The sequence below is a fragment of the Cloeon dipterum genome, chromosome X (assembly GCF_949628265.1).
Source record: "Cloeon dipterum chromosome X, ieCloDipt1.1, whole genome shotgun sequence".
Taxonomy (NCBI): domain Eukaryota; kingdom Metazoa; phylum Arthropoda; class Insecta; order Ephemeroptera; family Baetidae; genus Cloeon; species Cloeon dipterum.
The window spans coordinates 22,852,425-22,872,109 of NC_088790.1; the positions used below are offsets into that span (position 1 = coordinate 22,852,425).

General features: G+C 39.9%; 1 protein-coding gene across 2 annotated transcripts in view; it reads right to left on the bottom strand.

Annotated features, from left to right (window-relative positions):
* Window positions 1-19,685, bottom strand: part of LOC135945736 (potassium voltage-gated channel subfamily H member 3) — a 150,472-nt gene that overhangs the window by 6,596 nt on the left and 124,191 nt on the right. The window contains exons 7-10 of one of the 2 annotated variants that reach the window (XM_065493588.1): window positions 17,057-17,200; window positions 15,338-15,505; window positions 11,998-12,166; window positions 3,622-3,752 (exon numbers count right to left, since the gene is read on the bottom strand). In XM_065493588.1, the coding sequence (XP_065349660.1) occupies window positions 3,622-3,752; window positions 11,998-12,166; window positions 15,338-15,505; window positions 17,057-17,200 (612 nt within the window). The remainder of the gene's footprint in view (window positions 1-3,621; window positions 3,753-11,997; window positions 12,167-15,337; window positions 15,506-17,056; window positions 17,201-19,685) is intronic. The other variant, XM_065493589.1, reaches the window with a different exon arrangement.

Sequence of the window (19,685 nt, forward strand, 5' to 3'; positions counted from 1 at the left end):
TTTCAGAAGCTTTAAAAAGCTGCATAGCCATGAATTTTTTATAAGTGTCAGCATTGAAAAACTTGAAAGCAACTCGTGAACAAAAAGGCCCGTCTGCTAATTTACACATCAGCCTGGATTTCAATTACTTTTTAAACGGATATTGCCCTTTTTAAAAAGGCATGATTTTGACGTTTTTTATTTGTGAAAATCGCAACGGTAAATATGGCTAATTCGACGCATGTAAATAAATCAGAACGTTAAAAAAACATCTGCATTTTATGGAATTGTAACCACCACCACCACTGCCAGGCTCTCTCTCTCTCTCTCTCTCTCTCTCTCTCTCTCTCTCTCTCTCTCTCTCTCTCTCTCCGTTTGAACTGTGCTAATCAATAGCCGGTCTAGCAGGCCGGCAGTCGAGTGATGTACTCGCACATTTCCACATTAATTCGGCGTTGTGCAGCAGCACTGTCAGGCCAAAAGGGGGCAGATCGTGTGTATGTGTGTGTTCAGTTGCTGTGCGAGGACATGGTGGGCCAAATCACGCGTGTGCTTTAATTATCAGTCTGCGGCTGGGCTGACCGACCGACCGGTCGCGCAACTGCGGTTTAACGAAACAAACGCCGCGCGCAGAATTGGCCGGAGCGACGGCAAGACTCGAGAGTCGTGTCAGATCGCGATACTAACACAATTTGTCTACATGGAATGCTGAATGCCAATTATGAGAGCTAATTTGAAAGCTGTTACATTTGTTTGAAACCAAACTAAACAGTTCGTTTCTCTTAATCAAACAAATGTTTGTATATGAAATGTTTCAAGCGGCGTCCAAATTACAAAGCAGAAAATAAATAAACACGAATAATTTGTGAGTCTCTGCAGCATTGCCATTGTTTGTCCTCGGCTGGAAGAGCCACCTGCTAATTGGTTAATCGCACACGTGGGCAATTCGTTGTGCAGCATGCCCCGCTGGCGACGATTCTGCAAAACTTGCCCTTTAATCGGGCCAGCGGTGTAATGAGAGCACTGCATTATTTAATCGGTCGCCGGCTTTGCGCAGCATTATTCATGCCTCGGGTAAGACTGGATAATTGCTCCAGCCCACCGGCACGCTCAAAGAGATAATAGGCCATAATGAATCCGCGCGGCTGAAAATACAACTCGCGTTTTATTGAAAAGCCGATATGGAATGCGCGCTGGATGAAAAGAATCAACTTAGCCGCACATTGCTCGGTAATTATTAGCGAGAGCGCGCGAGAAAAATTGTTCTTCCGGCGGAATCATGCATTCGCAGAGAACAACAATTAAACTGGAAACGCGTGTTTTTCCACGCTGCACAATTTTTCTCGCGCCCCAGGAGAGTTGCGAGAGAGAGCAAAGCCGCCCCGAGCGAGGGAAAAGTTTGCAAAATGCAAATCGACGTCAACTCCACCGGAAAAGAGGCTAATTTTCCATGCAGCCTTTGTCTGGTGGCTCCTGGAAAATTGATAACCTAGTTTCTCGAGCGAAAAAGGCAAAGACAATGGTGGCGCGAATCGTGAGGCAATCGACCAAATTTCATTAGCAATGCAAAATGCGCCGCCGACACACTTCCCGGGCGCTTGGAATATTGCATTAGCCACATCAGACGGGACCGAGCGCATCGTCATAATTCAGACACGCTGTTTTCACTGCCAGCATGTGTATGTGTATGCATGTGCTCACAATCCAGCTGAGCGGCACATTATGAAGAGTAATGAGGTTTCTAGCGAGTTTCTTCATATTTGATTATGTACATTCGACCGACATTGAAAGTTAAGCACTTTTGCAGTTAACCAACAACTGGATAATACAACACGACTATAGATTCAAGGGTTTGCAAAAGTTGACCACGTTTTTGTGTCTGATTTTAATCTCCAATGCTAATCTATCCCATAGCGCAAGGCTTGAGAAGGAAATTTAAGTCTCCTTTGAGATTGGGTGATTTAGGTCTATGTCTCTTAAAATAAACGAAACTTATTATTTAGCCTTTTTATTCTAAAAAGGCTAAATTTTATTTTTGCGGGTTCTTCTGATTTTTTAATATTTACTATTCAACGGCACGTGACAACGTCGAATCAACTTTTTGTTCCACGCGTTAATGCAGATCCTGCTTGTCATTTTTTTGCCTTTGTTCATGTAATTTAATGATTGTCTTTAATTGAACGTAATGTTATGAGTCATGAACAATAAACAACAATTTTATTAAATTTGAGATTGCAATATCTCATCTGTTTATGACTAATTTAAAAAAATTGGGTGGGTTTTGGATTCCTCTCATCAAGTCCGATCGAATGAAAACAAAATTCAAGGTCATTTGTTAAGGTCAATGGTTACAGGTGACTTTCTGAAACTTAAGGATATTTTCAGGAATTTTAATTTTAGATACCTAAAATACCCGTAATACTAGTTCCAAGACGTGTTAACTTTTAAAAAAAATTCTAGAGTGGTGTTTTCGAGAAATTCAAATTTACAACACAAATTTATTCAATTTGTGCAACCAATAGGATAGCCCAATCTCAGGCTCTAGGCATTAGAATTGCAAAAACAGTAGCTCAAAATTCTTCACGTCTCGTTCTCTCCTGGTTCAATAAAGGGTTTTTGGATGACAATTTAGAAATGGTTTTGAGTGACAATTAATTAAAAAAATTTAGCAGATTTTTAGCATGTCATGTGAGACGCGTAATTTTAGGCTGCTACCAGAATTTTTAGAAGTGAAATTTGATGTTGTTTAACGGCCTGAAGGGATGGAGACCAATTTTTTTCTCCGGTGCATTTCGATTTTCTCGACTTTTTGACCGGTGGCTAAACCATATAACCCAAAATAAGCCGGCTGGAGCGACGTAGAGCGACTGGCTGAGACCTCTACTCTAGTAAGACTACATTTTCGCTAAATAATTTTAGCAAGACGTTGAACGGGTGTGAGTGAACTCCACCAAAACCCTTCAGTACACTACTTGTAGAGGTCGACACACAAGTCAAAAAGTGTGCAGTTTTCGCATTTATGACAGTTAGGAGTATAGATTTAGCAATAATAGTATTTGCAAAAATAAAAAATCATTTAAAAAGAAAGCAAACACTACTCGTAAATTGTTAAATCATTAGAATAATTTTGAAGGTTTTTTTAAACTGAACAATTTTAAGCAAATAGCTTGTTCGATTTTGTGCTTTGACGTTAAGCAATGAGCTTAAAATATTAAAGCTATAAATGAGGAAATGTTTAAGGTAAATTTGAAATTAGACTGTCTGATTTATGGAAGAGAGGATTTTCGTTTATTCTTGAGTGTCAAGCTCATTTCGCTAAAACCGCAAAAGGCAATTTTCCAAATGGCTAGCTGTTTGCACTGCATAAACTATTCAGCGGGAAGCATTGCAGCTGAATGTGCAGAAGCGCGCGGCCTTGTTATTACGACTTTCAGCGCGGCGGCGAAATGCAAAGTCGGTGTCGTGTGTTGGCCGGCGCTTCAACTTTTTTACGAGCGGCCCAAGACGCATTAGTCGCGCTCGCTGCCATCCCTCTAATAACAACGCGCGGCGGGCGCGCGCGTGTTGCGTAATTTGTGGAGCGAGGTCACTTTCTTAATGACTCGACGAGCGACCGCAGCTGGCGGGGATCGAACCACTGACCTGCTGCTGATGGTTTCAGGCTCGACGGTGCCGTGACGTCGGCGCAGCGCCGCTCGTCGTCCGACGAGTGGCCCGACGACGACAGCGCCGGTGACGAGGTCAGCGCTTTCTGCGACACGCCGCTACGAGATCTGAAAATACCAGATGAATATTAATGTTTTATTTTGAGAGACAGCAGTAAAATGTGTTGAAATAGCTTTTAAATATCGGATCTTTAGGTAAGTATTATTAAAAATTAAGAAGTATTATTTTTATTGAGCAAGGCTTTTGAGTCTTGGATTTTCTCTGCATTTCAGAGAGTTCCCTTAATAATGCTGGTGCTGTAATTTTAGACAAAAAAATGTATTATTTGAAGCATAATTCACTACATGTTTTTAAACATTTTTTTAATTTTACTTTTTACTATTTTTGGAAGAGATATTAATTTATTTAACACGCAGGAGACAGTCAATCAATCTGAAGCCAACTTTTGTAATCTAACTATCTGATTTATGGTGAGCTTTTTTCTATCAACAAAGAACAAAGAGCAAAAGAGATTAAAAAACTAGGTACCTTTTTGAACCTCTAAAATTGGAAATGGATGAAATAAGTTTTTGGCCCTTGATCATATTTGGAACGTACACATTTTTTCCGCCTTCAAAGAAGTAAAGTTAGAGTTTCTCGGCTATCGGAAAGAACTAATTTAGTTAAAAAAAAAGAAAAATAAGATGAATTTGTGAAGTTACCTTTTATCTTTTCCTCAAAGAAAAAATTCATAAATATGACTTGACAGCACATTGCTCTTTAACGCCGTTGGAAGCGTAGAGGTCATCATGAGCAGTCCAATGATTTAAAAAAATATTTAAGAGCTCAAAAATATTTTTTGATGCTATTACAAAAAATCACTGCAATGCCAAACAAAAAATTTGTGTATCATTTATGAGGGAGCAAAACTCTGCTTTTGCGTGGCTTCTGCGTTGTATGTATTACTCCTATATATTTTTTTAAGGCTTCCACCATAGAAACTCTGCATTAATTTGTATATGCAATATACTTTTTTGTAAATATTATATCATGGCTACAATTCTGTGGCAAAATTCAAAATAATGTTTCATCCAGTATCGTTTTCCTCGTAAAAGGCCTTATTACAAAAGTTAACAGACTCGTTAGTGCCTTTACAAAGAGGCTCTGATTAAATCGTAGAATCAATCTCGCTCTAGTTGCCGAGAGAACTTGTTGCAATTAATCGGTTTACCATTAGCCGTTCCGTGGGAGGGACGCTGTTAGCCGCGCGCGCGGATCAAGTTGTCGATAAATAACAGTTATGCAACGCGCCCGTCGTTACTGCTGTGCAAGTTGCATAAGACAAAACACGACAGGCGCTCGCGGCAAGAGCAGCAGCGCAGCTTCTGGGAAGGCGTGTAATTAGATACGCCTCTCAAAGGAGAAACGAAGCCGCGCGCTTTGAGATTCAACACAAAAATAGAAAAAAGAGCCGCAACCTGTGCTGTAAATAAAGATATTCCCATTTTATTTCCACTCGGACGGCCAATTGCACCGCAGCTTGTATTACACAATCAGACGGAAAGTGGTAACCGGAGCAGTTCTTTCACCATCAAAGGGCAGAAACTGCTGCGGCACCGGCGGAGAGCGCTTCTTTCTTTCTCCATCGATTTCTCATCTGTCGTGGCCGAATTTGCAAAATCCCACGCGCGCAATCCAGACTTATTGTGTGCAGCCGAGGGCTTGAAATAGTGTACATTTATATATTTCCTTACTAGTTTGTCGTAATGAATGGCATTTTCCAGAAATTTAGTCTTGTTCTAGCATGTTTTTAGATGGAAATAATATATTATCTGTTTTTTTTTCGAAAAATTACAACTGATAAAACAATTATTAAAATATGGTATTTTCTTGTCCATATTAGACTAAAACAGGTTGACAAATTTTAATTGATTTTAGTCGAACTCAAAACATTCACTTCGCCTACTTCTTGATATAATTGTGATATTTTTTATTTACTTGACAAATTAAGGATTGAAAAAAACATTACGAAAACAAGTGGCCGAAAATAGTTCGTGTATAATTAGAATGCTTATTTTTTGTTTACATTTTGATACAAATAATTGTAAGAACATTTTGAAGTACTCGAAAGAATCGTTGAAAACAAGGAAAGACATTTTTGGATTTTTTCAGGTATTGTTTATTCAGAAACCCAGAAAAAAGGAAAATATAAATGTATACTGCTTAAAAAAATTTTGTTCAGGAAATAAACGCTAGATTAAAACAAACCCAGTGTATACCTCAAATTTCCAGACTCTCTCTCTCTCTTTGGCCATTTGAAAGCGTGGCAATAAATTGTTGTTAAAAATAAACCGGCCGCGGCGTTAACGATGCTAATAATAAGCAGCGCACGAGCATAATAACACGCGGCTCATCTTTATTGGTGCAGCCGGCTGAAATTGGCTCGACCAAGATTCATTTTATGGACGCGTGCTCCCTGTTTAATCACACGCCAGCGCAGTGTGTTCGCCGTGGCCCGGTGCACCGACCTGCCTGCCTCGCCATCCGTCCGCGTTCGTTAACAACCGAGCCGTTAAATAGCGCGCGCGCTGCAAGCAACCAGCCTGCACCGCAGGGGTCTGGCCTGTTCATGCTCGCGCAACGCTAACTAAATTAAAAGTTTCTTTGGTGATTAACTGCTCCCCGGGACGAAAACGATGCTTTATGACGATGCGAATATGACGCCATCAAGTGCTGATAATGCACCCTATTGTTTCTAGGCAGTTCGTGAAGACTGGATTGTTTCTAACTGGCCTTGATATTCAGAAAACGCAAGTTTGTGGCCGATCAAAACCATTTTCAAGAGAAATTAAGACATTCAATTAATGTTTTTTCTGATGTTAGAACAAATTTTTCTCTTATTTTCTCTAGATGCTTTAATTTTAAATTTTTTATCATGTGCTGCATAAATATTTTAATGAATGTCTCTACCCTGGAAACTATTTGCACAGCAATTGTGGATATGTTCCTGTTTTTAGTCCATGCACTGTTTAAATCAATTTTTAAATTTAAAATAAATACCAAAACAATAACGCAAAACTTGATCAAATCAAATCTAATATATTGTATATATTTATTTATTTAAAAAATACAAAGCAACTGGCGTGCTCTGTCATTTGCAACCGTTGTCTGCAGCCGCTAAACGAACAGAACGACGTTGAAAAACCGCGTTTTTTTAAGAATCTTGAAATTACGTAAAATTCAGCGGGGGCCAGATTTGTGCGACGCGCTGATATGGCGTCCGGTGGAGTATGGCGCGAAAAAACGGTCACGTGAAAATGCGCGAAAAGAACCAAGTTTCGTCAATATTGTAACGTAATTTGCATTACTTGTACTAATTGTGTCTTTTGGATCGTAAAAACAAACTCTGGGCACTCGTACGGCAATCCAAAGAGAGCTTTTTGCTTCCCACACTCAGACGCCATATTGGACCTGCGCAGTGGGAAACAATTTTATCGCACATCTGGCCCCTGCTGGTAAAATTAAACAGGAATTACCGTACCGTAATTCATATTTGGCTCGTAACAAATAGCCAAACAATCTTGACAAAAATTTTTAACCTATACTTTGCCGATTCCACAATTAGATAAATTTCTTCGGTTAATTATTTTTGGTGACCTAATTATTAAAAAAGTACGCTCTACTATCCAAAAATTCGAGTCATAGTCTAAGATTTAATGCCTTTATCTCGATGCGAAAAAGCGGGAAACTTTCCCCATACAGCAACGAACTCGAAACATAAATAAATTATAAAAAAACATTAATGATGACATTTATATCCGAATATTGCAAATGCGATGGGAATATCTTTCTATGCTTTGTTACCGCCTGCGATCGATTCCCATTCATTCCTTTAACCTTTTTGCAGGCAGAAAACTAGTTTCAGGCGTGTAGAAAGTTTGCTCTCCAATTTTTTTACACGACACACGCCGCATTTCTCACCCTCCTCGATATACATACTTTCGAAAGTGGACTGGCAAAGAAGCGACAAGTGCCACTTGCCTGCTCTGCCCGGGAGTACTATTAACGTCGGCTGTTTGCCGGTTTTTTGACCGATCGGGTAGGCGTCAATCGTTAATGAAAAGAAACTTGTACGCGCCCTTGTCCAGTTCATCGGCTTTGGAATAAAAAGCCCTTCAAAGCGGCCTCCCTTTTCGGTGTTCATTTTTCGCATCCTTTGACACGCTGGAAAACACAATTAAGTCCTCTTGCCTGCTCGTGGCATTAAAAATTGAATATAAAAAGCAGCTGAGCACGGCGCCAAAGAGAATAATGCGAATGTACACACAGTGTGCCGGGCTGAGAGGAGAGACTCGGTTTGCTCTCCGCCTTTTTAATTAAATTCCGTGACGAAACATTTTCTTAATACACGTGCCCACTTTTTAACTCGTCGCCGCGCTGTTTACTTTTTCATGTATAAACTTGAGGATGGGCGCACTTGAGACCTCGAAAGTTTCAATTGCTCAGCGGTCACACCAGATTGTTTTCTATGTAGAAAAAGCAGCGAACGCACAACAGCCGTGATATCCGCACACGCTGGGCAGGTTTATCAGGGTGTGACAGCGTGACAGAATGAACTGCGCGCTTGCGGCGAAATGAAGATAAAGCGGATCTGTTGCGACGCAAAGCCTGCGAGGCTTAGGACAAACAGAATTCATTGGTCTCCGCTCACGCCGTCAAGCGATCTGATATTTGCAATTATTATGTTCATGCTCATTCCACATTTGTGCAATCAGAATTGGAAATCTGTCCTATTTAACACACAGATGTAACTCTTTGTGAAAACAGTAATAATAATAAGGTCATGTTGAAATATGAGAACGAGATATTGTGAGTCTTATGAAACGGGGTGTTGGAGAAAAATGTCCATCCCTTCGATTTTTTGGGGTGTTGAATTGAGAAGTCTTTAGAAAATGATTAATTTGGAATTTATTAAATGAATTGGAAGTAATTGTGAGGCGTAAAGATTCTCCCAGAAGCTTCTCTGATGGCAAATGCCAAATTTTTGCTGGTGGTGGTTTTTTATTCTTGTAGCTTAGCCTCACGTGGATCAATATTAGTTCGATATAACAAATTTTTAGAGATGGTATGAAATTTGTCAAAATTGATAAAAAATAGTTATTTCCATTTATTTGGTTATTTCGGTTTGAAGTAAACATTTAAATTAAATATCTGCATACGACCCATGGGTCATTTTTTATATTCTGAAGTATATTTAAAAATTTCCCGCATACTTTTTGTATAAAAAAATAATTGTAAAGGTTAACCCTGAAGGCTGATGAAATGTCTTAACTTGAATTTTAGAATTTTCTTGTATTTTATAGTTGAATTATATTTCAACCTTTTTAGAACTGACGAAAATAGAGCTGAATTATCTATTGCACTGAAAATTTGGAACAACTATTTCGCAGTTAGCAATTTTTCTGACCTTCTCGATCCTTTCAAAAATTAAGGATTTCTTTCGAAGGCTGTAAACTGACACATAGATCAATGTATTGTCTCGTTTAATAGCAAAATCCGTTGAGATGAATGAAAGCTGGCTTTTAAATTTGATTTTATTTAAAAAAAATCTCTTTATCAAATTTAATGTGGATTGTTTTGGAGCTTCAACTCGCAAACTCCGTTAAATTAAAAGCTTCCTCCTGATTATCTTATTTACATTGTTCACAAGTACTCCCATTAATTAAATTCACCACCAACTAAAACGCAGCATCCTTAGAGTTGTTGCCTTAATTGTTAGTCCATTCAGAGGCAGTAAAGACGGTTAATTAAACCAAGCAGTGTTGAGCGCATGCTTTGCGTGCACGTTGTAATGTGAGAATCCAAGGCCTAGTAAGTGCGTAGTGCGGATTGATCATCGTCTGCATGTCTTCTTTCATTGCAACGACGAGTTCATTCGGATTAGGGAGAATTGCGGAAGCTTTCCAACTCACTGTTTTGCACCTTTCCAGCATGCGCGGATTAATATCACGGGGCGAATGTTCATGTTTGCTATCAGGGCTTCCCATCTCGAAAGAGGTGAACCGATAAAAAAAGGGTTTTTGGCTCTCGTCATAAAATAATTTGTCTTTTTCATGAGGTGAAGAGGCTGACGCTTTCTGGACGAATACATTCAGGTGATTTTGACAGCTCCAACAAGCACGAAATTGCTTTTTCCCTCACTCGTCGCGCCGTGTACACAAGGTATTACCGAGTGCTGCATCCACAAGTAGCGTCGAGGGGCGAGTCACGCGAGCGACTCCTTAACTCGGGGTCGAATGACACGGAATATCGCTCTTTTAATGCCACCCCCATGCACCCGTTCGAACAACAGGTGAGCCGCCATGTTTATGCGCCCGCTTTGCCACCGCGCCGCTTTTGCCGCATCCTCGAAGGGTGTCGGGGCCCGTTTGTAATCTTTTTTGACACTTGTTGTTCCATAAAAGTGTCACGGGCCAAACTCCATTTCGCTGTTTAAATTGCGGTTTATCATGCCAAGCCCGCAGCCTGCGCCCGACACGCTCTCCTCCCGCAGAAACATATCGCGTTTTTGTCCAACAATGCCTTGCCTCCTTTCTCCCATGTTTTCCAAATCTCTTTGAGGCGCGCGTGTCAAACCAAACACGGCTCCTTCCTGTGATGCTAAATAACCCCTTCTGCGTTTTTCCGCTCTCGTTCTTTCCGACTGGATATATTCGCAAATATTTGCAACTGTGTGTGTGTGTGTGTTTCAATCCGTAAAAGAAGTTTGCTAGCTCTCGTACCATGCATACATAGGCTTGAATTTAATGTAAAGCAAACTGTTGCACGAGCAAAGTTTCCTTCCGTGCCTGAAAAACGCAGCTCAAGAAGTTTGCTCGGTGCTCATTTTGCTGAGATGAAAAATTGATTTTAGTAGTTTCACTATGGCAAAGATGGATAAACCATTAAAAGGATTAAGAGTAAATATCGTTGCGCGATATCTGAGAAAAGTTGTACTATATTTGTATCTGGAACTCCTTCCTTTAGAATAAATAGTCAAGAAACTTTTTAACTGTTAGTAAATTATAACTTTTATAATGATTACTTAAAATCAATTGTGAATTTTCGACAGTTTTTATGGGCTTTTACAACCGTCACATGGCACTAACCGTACAGTTTTCATAAATTTAAGCAACGCTTTATCTTAAAAAATCGGCTGAAACTGCCAAAGCCGTTTAAAAGCGACTATAAATAATCATCTAAAAATCCGTGCAAAGAGCCACAATTTTTATTCATTTTAAATTTTAATCTTTCAGAGGAAGTCGTATATGCAAAAGCCGGTTTCATCTAGATGGTTTAGTTTTAGGTGAATAATTTATTAAGACAAAATTGAACAACTGACTCATAAAATAATAAATACAGATGTTCACAATTTCATATTGGCGGCCTCACACAAAGTTATCATTGTCACAGTTCATGAAATGGCAAAAAGCAAAATCACAGCCGTTCGTTCGTCAGTGTTATATGATACTGATACTGTTTGTTGTTGCGTATTAAAAAGAGGAAGCCATGAGGCAGACATGTCGTGTGAACTGAACACATGTCTGTTTGTGAAAAAGGCCAAATTCCAAGGTCTGGTCAATGGTCAACCATTGCAGCTGTGACAAAAAATTTTTTGGCCTGATTGCTGGAATGGAAATGGGCCCAACGGCTAAATTAAATAATTTGAAGGCTGCGCGAGAGTGTGCGTGGCAAAAATTGCTGACCTGGCTTTCTTGATTATGTGCCTCGGGACAAGTTAAAACGTCATACCCAAATTACCTATTTAGTATTTTTTTGTATGGGTGAAAAAAGAAAATATTACAACTGCGCGTTGATTCTTTATTATCTAATCAGTTCTTTCTGGTTAAAACCATCGCCTATCGCTCAGAATCTCTAATTTAATTGACCTTGTATGCCATGTAGGAAGGATAAGAATAAGGAATTTGTTTAATTCAAAATGGATAAAATACATCAGTTCAAAATAATTTAAAGGAAATTAATTTCCCCGGCGGTGGTTTAAAAAGAATTGCATAAAAATGTTGCAGTTTTGATAGGTTATCTGTGTCTATATTTTTAAGTAAATTTTATTTTTAACTCAAGCCATTTTAAAGAAAGGGAAACAGTGGAAATGTAGAAAATCCTAACCATCCAGTTCCAGTAATTTAAAGTCTCATATTCGTGTGAATTATTCATCTGAATAGAGTGAGAAACCGTGCTAAATGTTCTTATTAATAATCAGTCAAGAATTTAAATTCATCGCACTGATCAAGTGGCAGTAAAAGTTGTATTAGCAACAACACACATACCAAGGAGTTTAGGGATTAAAAAATAAAAATTGCGTCGTCGACTTACCTATTACTGGGACTATGAGAAGGGCTAAACAACGAGTTGGCCGAATAAGGCGGTGGGCCAAGGCTTGAGGCACCTGACGGAGCTAACGGCGACACCCACATCTCCTCCAGCGGAATGCGGCCCTTGGACTCGACCAGACCGGGCGTCGACTGGCTCCTGCCCATGGCAGCTGGAACAAACCACGACCAATTAATTAACATTTTGCACGCTAAAGGAAAACGCTGGCGGCAGCGTCGACGGCCGTGCAGCCCCATTTGCATACACGTATTGTGCAGTGCGGACGCTTTAATTTGCTCGTCAGGAAGTTTGTCGGCGAACATAACAAATTCGCCGCGTGAACAGTGAAATATAGCTTTGAAAAGGGCTGGAAATTTTCAACTACTGTTGTTTCCAGAAATTGTCGGTTACGCGAAAGGGCGACGAGGGCAGAGGGCCGATATCATTATAATTTAACAGACGCAAATGAAGTTTCCGCTCGACGGCACGCGGATAATGAAAAAGAAAGTCCAGAGATGCTATCCGTGCAGCGCCAACCAGCTATTTTCGTATGATAATTTGCGACGAGTTCTCTTCATCCACTTTGCCCCTAGACGCGCCGCCGAAACGTCACATTACGAGAAAAGCAATTTACAAAATTACCCACAGAGTATTTTTTTATTTATCCTCGCTACTGGAGCGTGATATAAAAATCGAGATCTGCTTGATGCTGGTCACACCGAGAGAGAAAAGTGGCGCTAATTCCGCGAGTCGCCTCCGGACTTTTCTTGAATGTGCCTCGTAATTGTTTTGACGCGACGGAAACACTTTTTTCGGTGGGTAATTTACCGAAATTGGGCTTGCTGACGCAGAAGGTGGCGCAACGAGGAAAACGCGGCGAAAATCATACTACATTCACATAGAGGAAAGTGAGAGTAATAATCATTTTTTTGCTTGTATTCAGGCAAATATTACACATTTTATAATTTAAAATGAAAGAACATGAGATATGAAAAATTTGAAGATTTATATTATTAATTTTTTTGATCGGTTCACCACATTCGAGATGGGTGATCCCCTGATGGCGAATATCTAGCGAAAACTCCGTGCCCCAATAAAATCGCGAACGAATAACAAGGGCACACGGGCCTTATTGGAGAAAGCCCAGTCCAGAAAAGGACTGGGCTTTCTCATGCTGCTGTTCCCGCTCCGGGGTCTTTTTATTGAAACGATAAGCATTCGTCCTGTCCCGTGAAATTGATTCATGCATGCTGGAAAGGTGCAAACCAGCCAGTAGCGAGTCCTCCCAGATCCACATGGATTCGTCATTGCAATGCAATAAAAAGTAAGCGCGAATCAGCTCGCAATCGACCTCAAACATCGCTCGGATTCTCACTTTACAACGTGCACGCAAATAAAATGCATTGTTGACATTCGCTTGCTTTGTGGTTTGCTAGACTCTACTGTGTCAAAATTTGAGTTCTATTTATTTATTGTTGTTTATTCTTGCCAAAGTCATACAAATAAGGCCAAAAATTAAAAAACTCTAGGCCTCACAAACAGAAAACATTTACTCGTCTTGACTAATAATATGATAAAATTGCTTTATAACGTGCTTTGGAAAATTTAACTAAAATCATCGATTTTGACAGGGTTGAAATAAGGCAAACCGTTGCGCATAACAGTAAAAAGATATTTAGATTAAGAAAGATTATGGTAAGAGGAAAGGCGTGAAATTTCTGTCTTCCCGATTAGTTATAAGCCTCTCTCGCGTTTCCAACGAATTTTATTTCATTTTCCTAGCCTAAAGTCTTGAAAAAATATTTCACTCCATCTTAAGATTAAAAAAGCATGTAAAACCTGCTTATTTGAACTTAAATACAAATTTGTTAGGTAAAAATGAACTTAAATTTTCAACTACGTTACGTAAAATGTGATTTTAAAAATAAATTACAAAAAAGCACTTTTATCTACTTTGAATAGGAAATTAGGGTGAGTAACGAGCTCTTTTCCGTTGGTATGAATTAAACAGATCCTTGTTTGAGTATGGAAATGCGGGTGTTTACACAGCGCAGCAAGGATCAAATTTCATCACATGTTGAGAGACAAAACGAGCGTCCTAATCTCAAGGCGCACCGAAACGATTATGTAGTAACGAGGCGGAGACGCGCGGCGCGGTATTTTCGCGTTAGCGCAATTTGACACGTCTGCTGAGAGCGCGAATTAAGCAAGGCGCGCCGCTCGGGCTTACAACACACTTTGCGTCGAGACAGAGCGGCAGATGATATTGTAGAAACGAGGACAATGAGACGAAATGAATACATATTGCGCGTGCGGAACAAAGAAGGGGCGGATCGCTGGCTGGCTGGCTGGCTCGCGTGATTTCCACATTATCTCGTGTGCTGTGCATGCAGCGCGCGGGCTACGGGCTAATTAAGCGGAATTGCATCCTTCCTGCGGCCTGCTTGTGCTTGGGCCGCCGCGGCAATATGCCTCTAATTGGCCTAATAAGCCGCTCGCATAAAATTACCATGAATCGACGCGCCCACACGCCCGTCCGCCAGCCCGCGATTGCTATCAGAACTCAGAACACGGCTTTTCGCATCCAGCCAACCGTCTCCGAATGAATAAAACATGGAGTTCTAGAAATAACAATTCAAACGGAAGCGTGGACGCAAACAAAAGGGATGCCGCCGTTTGATGTTGATGAAATTTCAGCCCTGATGGCTCTAAACTTTTATAGAAGACGTCTGATTGCACGAGAGCGTCTTTCGCTCGTTACCTAACGGCAAGTGCGCCAACATTACAATTGCAAATATTTCTCGAAGCACCGACTTGGATTCGAAGGAAAACGTTCAAGACTTCAGACTTATATTTTCTTTCACTTTAGACTCTGCTAAAATAATTTCTCTGTCCTAAAATTGTAACAAGATGTTGTCTCTTGAAACAGTAAGAAAATTCCCAAAAATTCAATTTATTAAAAGCTATTTACGTTTTTGTTAAAAAGGAGAAAACGAAATACAATGATTATTTTGCTTCAAAATACTATTCTTCAAGAAAAAGGGCATACAAACTTGAAAGATATTTTGATCCCTTGAAGACAAAAAAAGTTAAGCCATTTACGACTGGCTCAAGTTTGGCAATATCGTTAGAGGCTCGATTTGAATTCGAAACGCGTGCAAGTGGCGGTGCTTTGCGGCTTTCCCTTTTTCTTTACATGGATGCCGGTCGCACCGAGAGCGCTCGAGCACACACACATCATCCATCCACACAGAACGAAAGAGAGCATTTGCAGAAAACGTCAAAGGACGCTGACAGAGTCGGCCGACGGCATCAAAGAGGGCAAATTATTTGGCACACTCACCTCTTTCGAGAGGCGCCTTTTTGTATTTCTCAAGGCGCTTGACGGCGATTGCCTCTAGTCTCACTCTCGCCGCTGGATACTCCTTCAAGACATCCCACATGTCCTTCTTGGAGAGCACGAACAGGTCGCTATAGCCCACAGACTTAACACTAGCAGTTCTTCGATTACCTGAAACAAATCAAATTATTGAAATCGTGTGTTAAATCTGCGTAAAATCAGGGGGTAAAAGCAAGTGATTTAATCAGACTGAGAGAGTTGAAAAAGATGGAATAAGGGAGGCAAGAGAAAGAAGATTTTGTAGTTCCGGATGAATTCTTTTCAATTCTACAATTTTAACGATCTACGGAGCTTTGAAAAAATTGACGCATTGATTAAAAACTTCCGTGAATTTTGATTGGTTTAAATAGATAAATCGACATGAATTTGATATTCCGAAAAATCCAAAAAATATCTGTTAAACTCTGTACATTTAATAACACCTTACTAAAGACTTCGAACTGCACATATTCTGAAAGCATGTTAAAGTTCTTGTGTTTCTATTCTGAGCAAATTTCCACGTGTTAACGAAAATATCAATTTAGCAAAAAATCCTAGACAGTTCCAAATGACAAAACTGATGCAACATCCCTATTAATTAGCCTAATTTGCTAAGAAAATAAAGTTGTTTCTCAAAACAAAAGTCTCAATGCGATTTTAATGGTGAATAAAATTTTATTTCCTATTTTCATGATACAACTCCAACGATTGTGATTTGTAACTTGAAATTTCCGCTTTTCAATCAGCTGCCGTGCTGGCATTTAATCAACCTGTTTTCACGAAGCTGAAAGGTTCGTATCACGGAGTGCTGTCAAATAATGAATTGCAATCAGTTGCCATGCCACGACTGTGGGCGTGAGTGGATTTGTACATTAGTATCGCAAAAGCATTCGCTCTGCACACGCCGCTGTGCTGCAAAGTCAGTTTTCTATTAACGAGCGGGATTACAGCAATATCAGAGTCTGTAATGGAGCCCTTTTGCGCTGGGGCGGTCCACGCGCGCAACTACCACGGCAACTATTAATAACTCGGTATTTACGGGGCTTCGTATTTTCGATTAGCTCGTGTGCGATCACTGAGCTGAATGTAATAAGTGGCGATATGAAAAGGGAATCAAGAAGGTATAACGCGGCGCATTTCCACTTAATTACGGACGGCAAATGTCGATTTCCCCCGCTAGCAACGCAGCGAGCGTATACGTTGTTTAATGAAAATGAAAAAAAATGTGTGTAACAAGAAGACGCACACGCGTCCTCTTTTTCTCGTTGGCAACAATGAATGTCGCAAATCCTTTCGCTCGCTCTCTCTCTTTCTCTCTCTCAGAGCAGAAAATACCACTCGAACGGCTGCAATTTATATTTCTAAAGAAGCGTCTGCTGAACTCTCCGGGCGAGGATAATTTATGGCGGCGCGCGTGCAATTTGCACGGAATACATTTCCCGCGGCGCATGAAACGAAATTTTGCCGGCACAAGAAGAAGAGACAGCTTCCTGCGGGCGATGTCATAATTTATGCGTCGCGCGAGGAAATTATTTATTTGTTGCTGTGCGCAATTTGGGCGGCGTTTCATGTAACGGCGCGGCAAAATTGCGTAAACAGTGGAAAATCCGGCCCGATGACGTCGGCGGGCGGGCGCGGAGGTGGAATGCCAAAGAGCTGCTCTGCTGCACACGCGACACTCACACTCACCCGCTGTTCCCATGTTGAGAATGCTGATTTCACCAAAGTAGGAACCTGCTTTGAGGGTGGCCAGCACCGTTCTACCGTTGTCAGCCACCACCTGCAACCGGCCTCTGTTGACTATGTACATCTCCTTGCCCACCTCCCCTGAAACACACAAATTTATATTTTACGGTTGAAAATAATTGACAAAATAAATTGGTTTATTATTGAATTAATTGATTAATTTGACACTAGTTTGTGGCCTCAAAACTTTCTGTGCGTCTGTTTTATTCGTAGATGACAATTGAGTACGAATTTCACAGGAATAAGATTTTTGTGCAACACCAAAAACTGTCCAAAATTAAATTTACACATGAATTATTACTATTTTCAAGTAGTTTTTCAAAAAGCTTAAAATTTGCTGTTGGTTCTCGATATTGAACAATATTTCAAAGCTGATAATTTACCATTTTGGTCGTTACTATAGCATTCTATGCGATTGTGGCTTCAAATCACGAGTTTCTAGTAGTTTGGCCGTGATTTTAATTTTGTTGTTAGAAACATGGCTAAGCAAAGTTTTATGCTGTAATGACGATTGCAAGGAAAATTATTCTTGCTGAGCTATAAAGTCAGTTGCTGCATTCTAAAAAGTTCGGGAAAATATTTCGGACCGGATATTTGTGATATGATTTCGTGAAAAAAAATCAAACTTGCCTCTCGCCTATAAAACCACCTGAATCGGACCTCATAGATTTTTAAAGAAGCTACAGAATTGCAAGTTGGGATATTTTTGGAAATAAACTCACTAGGGCAACGGGATAGAAGTTAAAATTAACTCAAAAAACGTTTAAAACATTGTCTAATAAGAACATAACCTAAAACTAACCTTAGAGTATGTTATAATTTAAAGTAATCAAGGAGATTCAATCACTTTTGAATCTGATCTTCAAAACGCATATTTAAGAAATTACCACAGGTATTCAACTACTTTTACCGACTACAATTTCTTTCTTGTCTAGAAATAAAAATTATGGTTGGAAGCTTTCAAATAACAGTTTAAAATATGGTTTTTAGTTTTAATTTCCCACGAGATGAAATATTTTCTTGTCTTAAAACGCTCAAAAGCAAGTTTAAATCTGGAATCAAAGTGGTATAAAGTTCAATTTCTTGATGTGACGCAAAAGTCCGATTCCTCTTCTTGTTCAATCATCCCTTTTTATTTATGTTATTTATATTCAAAGGTCAGGCTAGAAAAGTATAGCAGTAATCTTTTACGAAATCCAGCCACTATAAACTTCTCAAGAAGTGCCTAGCACTAAGCTCTCGTTTATTGAGCCTGAAAATTGAAGCGGAACCATTTTTATTGACTCTGTTCCAAGAAGTAGAGTAAGTTTGTTGTGTTTATTCGAATCGCAGAAGCACAGGCGGCGGCAGAGATAAACTGGAATAGAGAGCCAGAGCACTATTTTACGTGTGCGGAACTAGAAAACAGTTTGCTTCCGACCGAGTGGAAATCTCGGTGGACAAATAAAGCACCAACAAAGCTTGTTTTAGTCGCCTCTCCACCCGTCGTCGGTGGGTTCAAACAAATGCAAATTGGCACGGTTTGCTCTATACCTCTCTTTCGCTCGGCTCGCGGCATTGAATAACGTAACGGCGCGGCAGCTTGCTTTGAGCAGGAAATTAAAAGCAATTTTGCTGCAGGAAAATGCATATCACGCCGCGGCGAACTTGATTCCTGGATCGAATTAAACTGCTCATTTCCACTTCTCTCTCTATATATCGTGCCACATGCAATTCGATCTGTGCGCCGTTTTTATCCGTCGCGTATTGACGTGAAAACGGGGTTCGCTGCTATTGGCGTGACAGCGATTCGAATCAGCATATATTTTCAAATAATATTCTCTGTAGAAATTATTATTTCAGAGAAGCAACTGTATTTTTAATGCTGTAATTTTCATAAACGAGGGCGTTACGGGCATACCAATTATTTATAAGTGTATTTTATTTATTGATTGAATTTTAATTTTCAAATTATGTGTTATTAAATTTGATTTATATTTCAACATCAGTATTAGGTTCAATCGATTGAGAGGCCGGAATATCACAAAAATACCTCCAGCTGCTGTAAATATCTACAATTTTCATAGCGTCACACATTTAAATGTTTTTATCATCATATAATTTTTCTCTGGGGGTTATTTCCAGGAATTCTTTTTATTTATATGATCAATCTTATGCAGTTTAATTAGTTAACTAAATCCTTCCTTTTGTTGCTTATATGTCTGCGAGTCTGGAATATATTTCGGGTTTCGTGACAATACTTCACCGAATCCCGACATCATCCAATCAATTTTTTGTTAATTTTGCACGATAAACAAAGTTTACTTTGAAATTAAAAAAATACAAGCTCATTTTTTGTTAAATTTTAAACTGAGGTGTTAACAGTCGGCTGATTTTTCTTTTCAAACTGAGTAATGTTGTGAGCACTTTGATGTTCTCCAGGTCTGCTCTTTGAAATCCACGAGGCAACTTAACGCGAACGAGGCAGCCACGTAATAAAAACGACGCGAGAGTTTGCGGGCCTGGGCCCGCGGGACTTGTTCGGCTACGGTGGCCGGGCCAAGTTGGCCGGCGCCGCGCGCTCTAA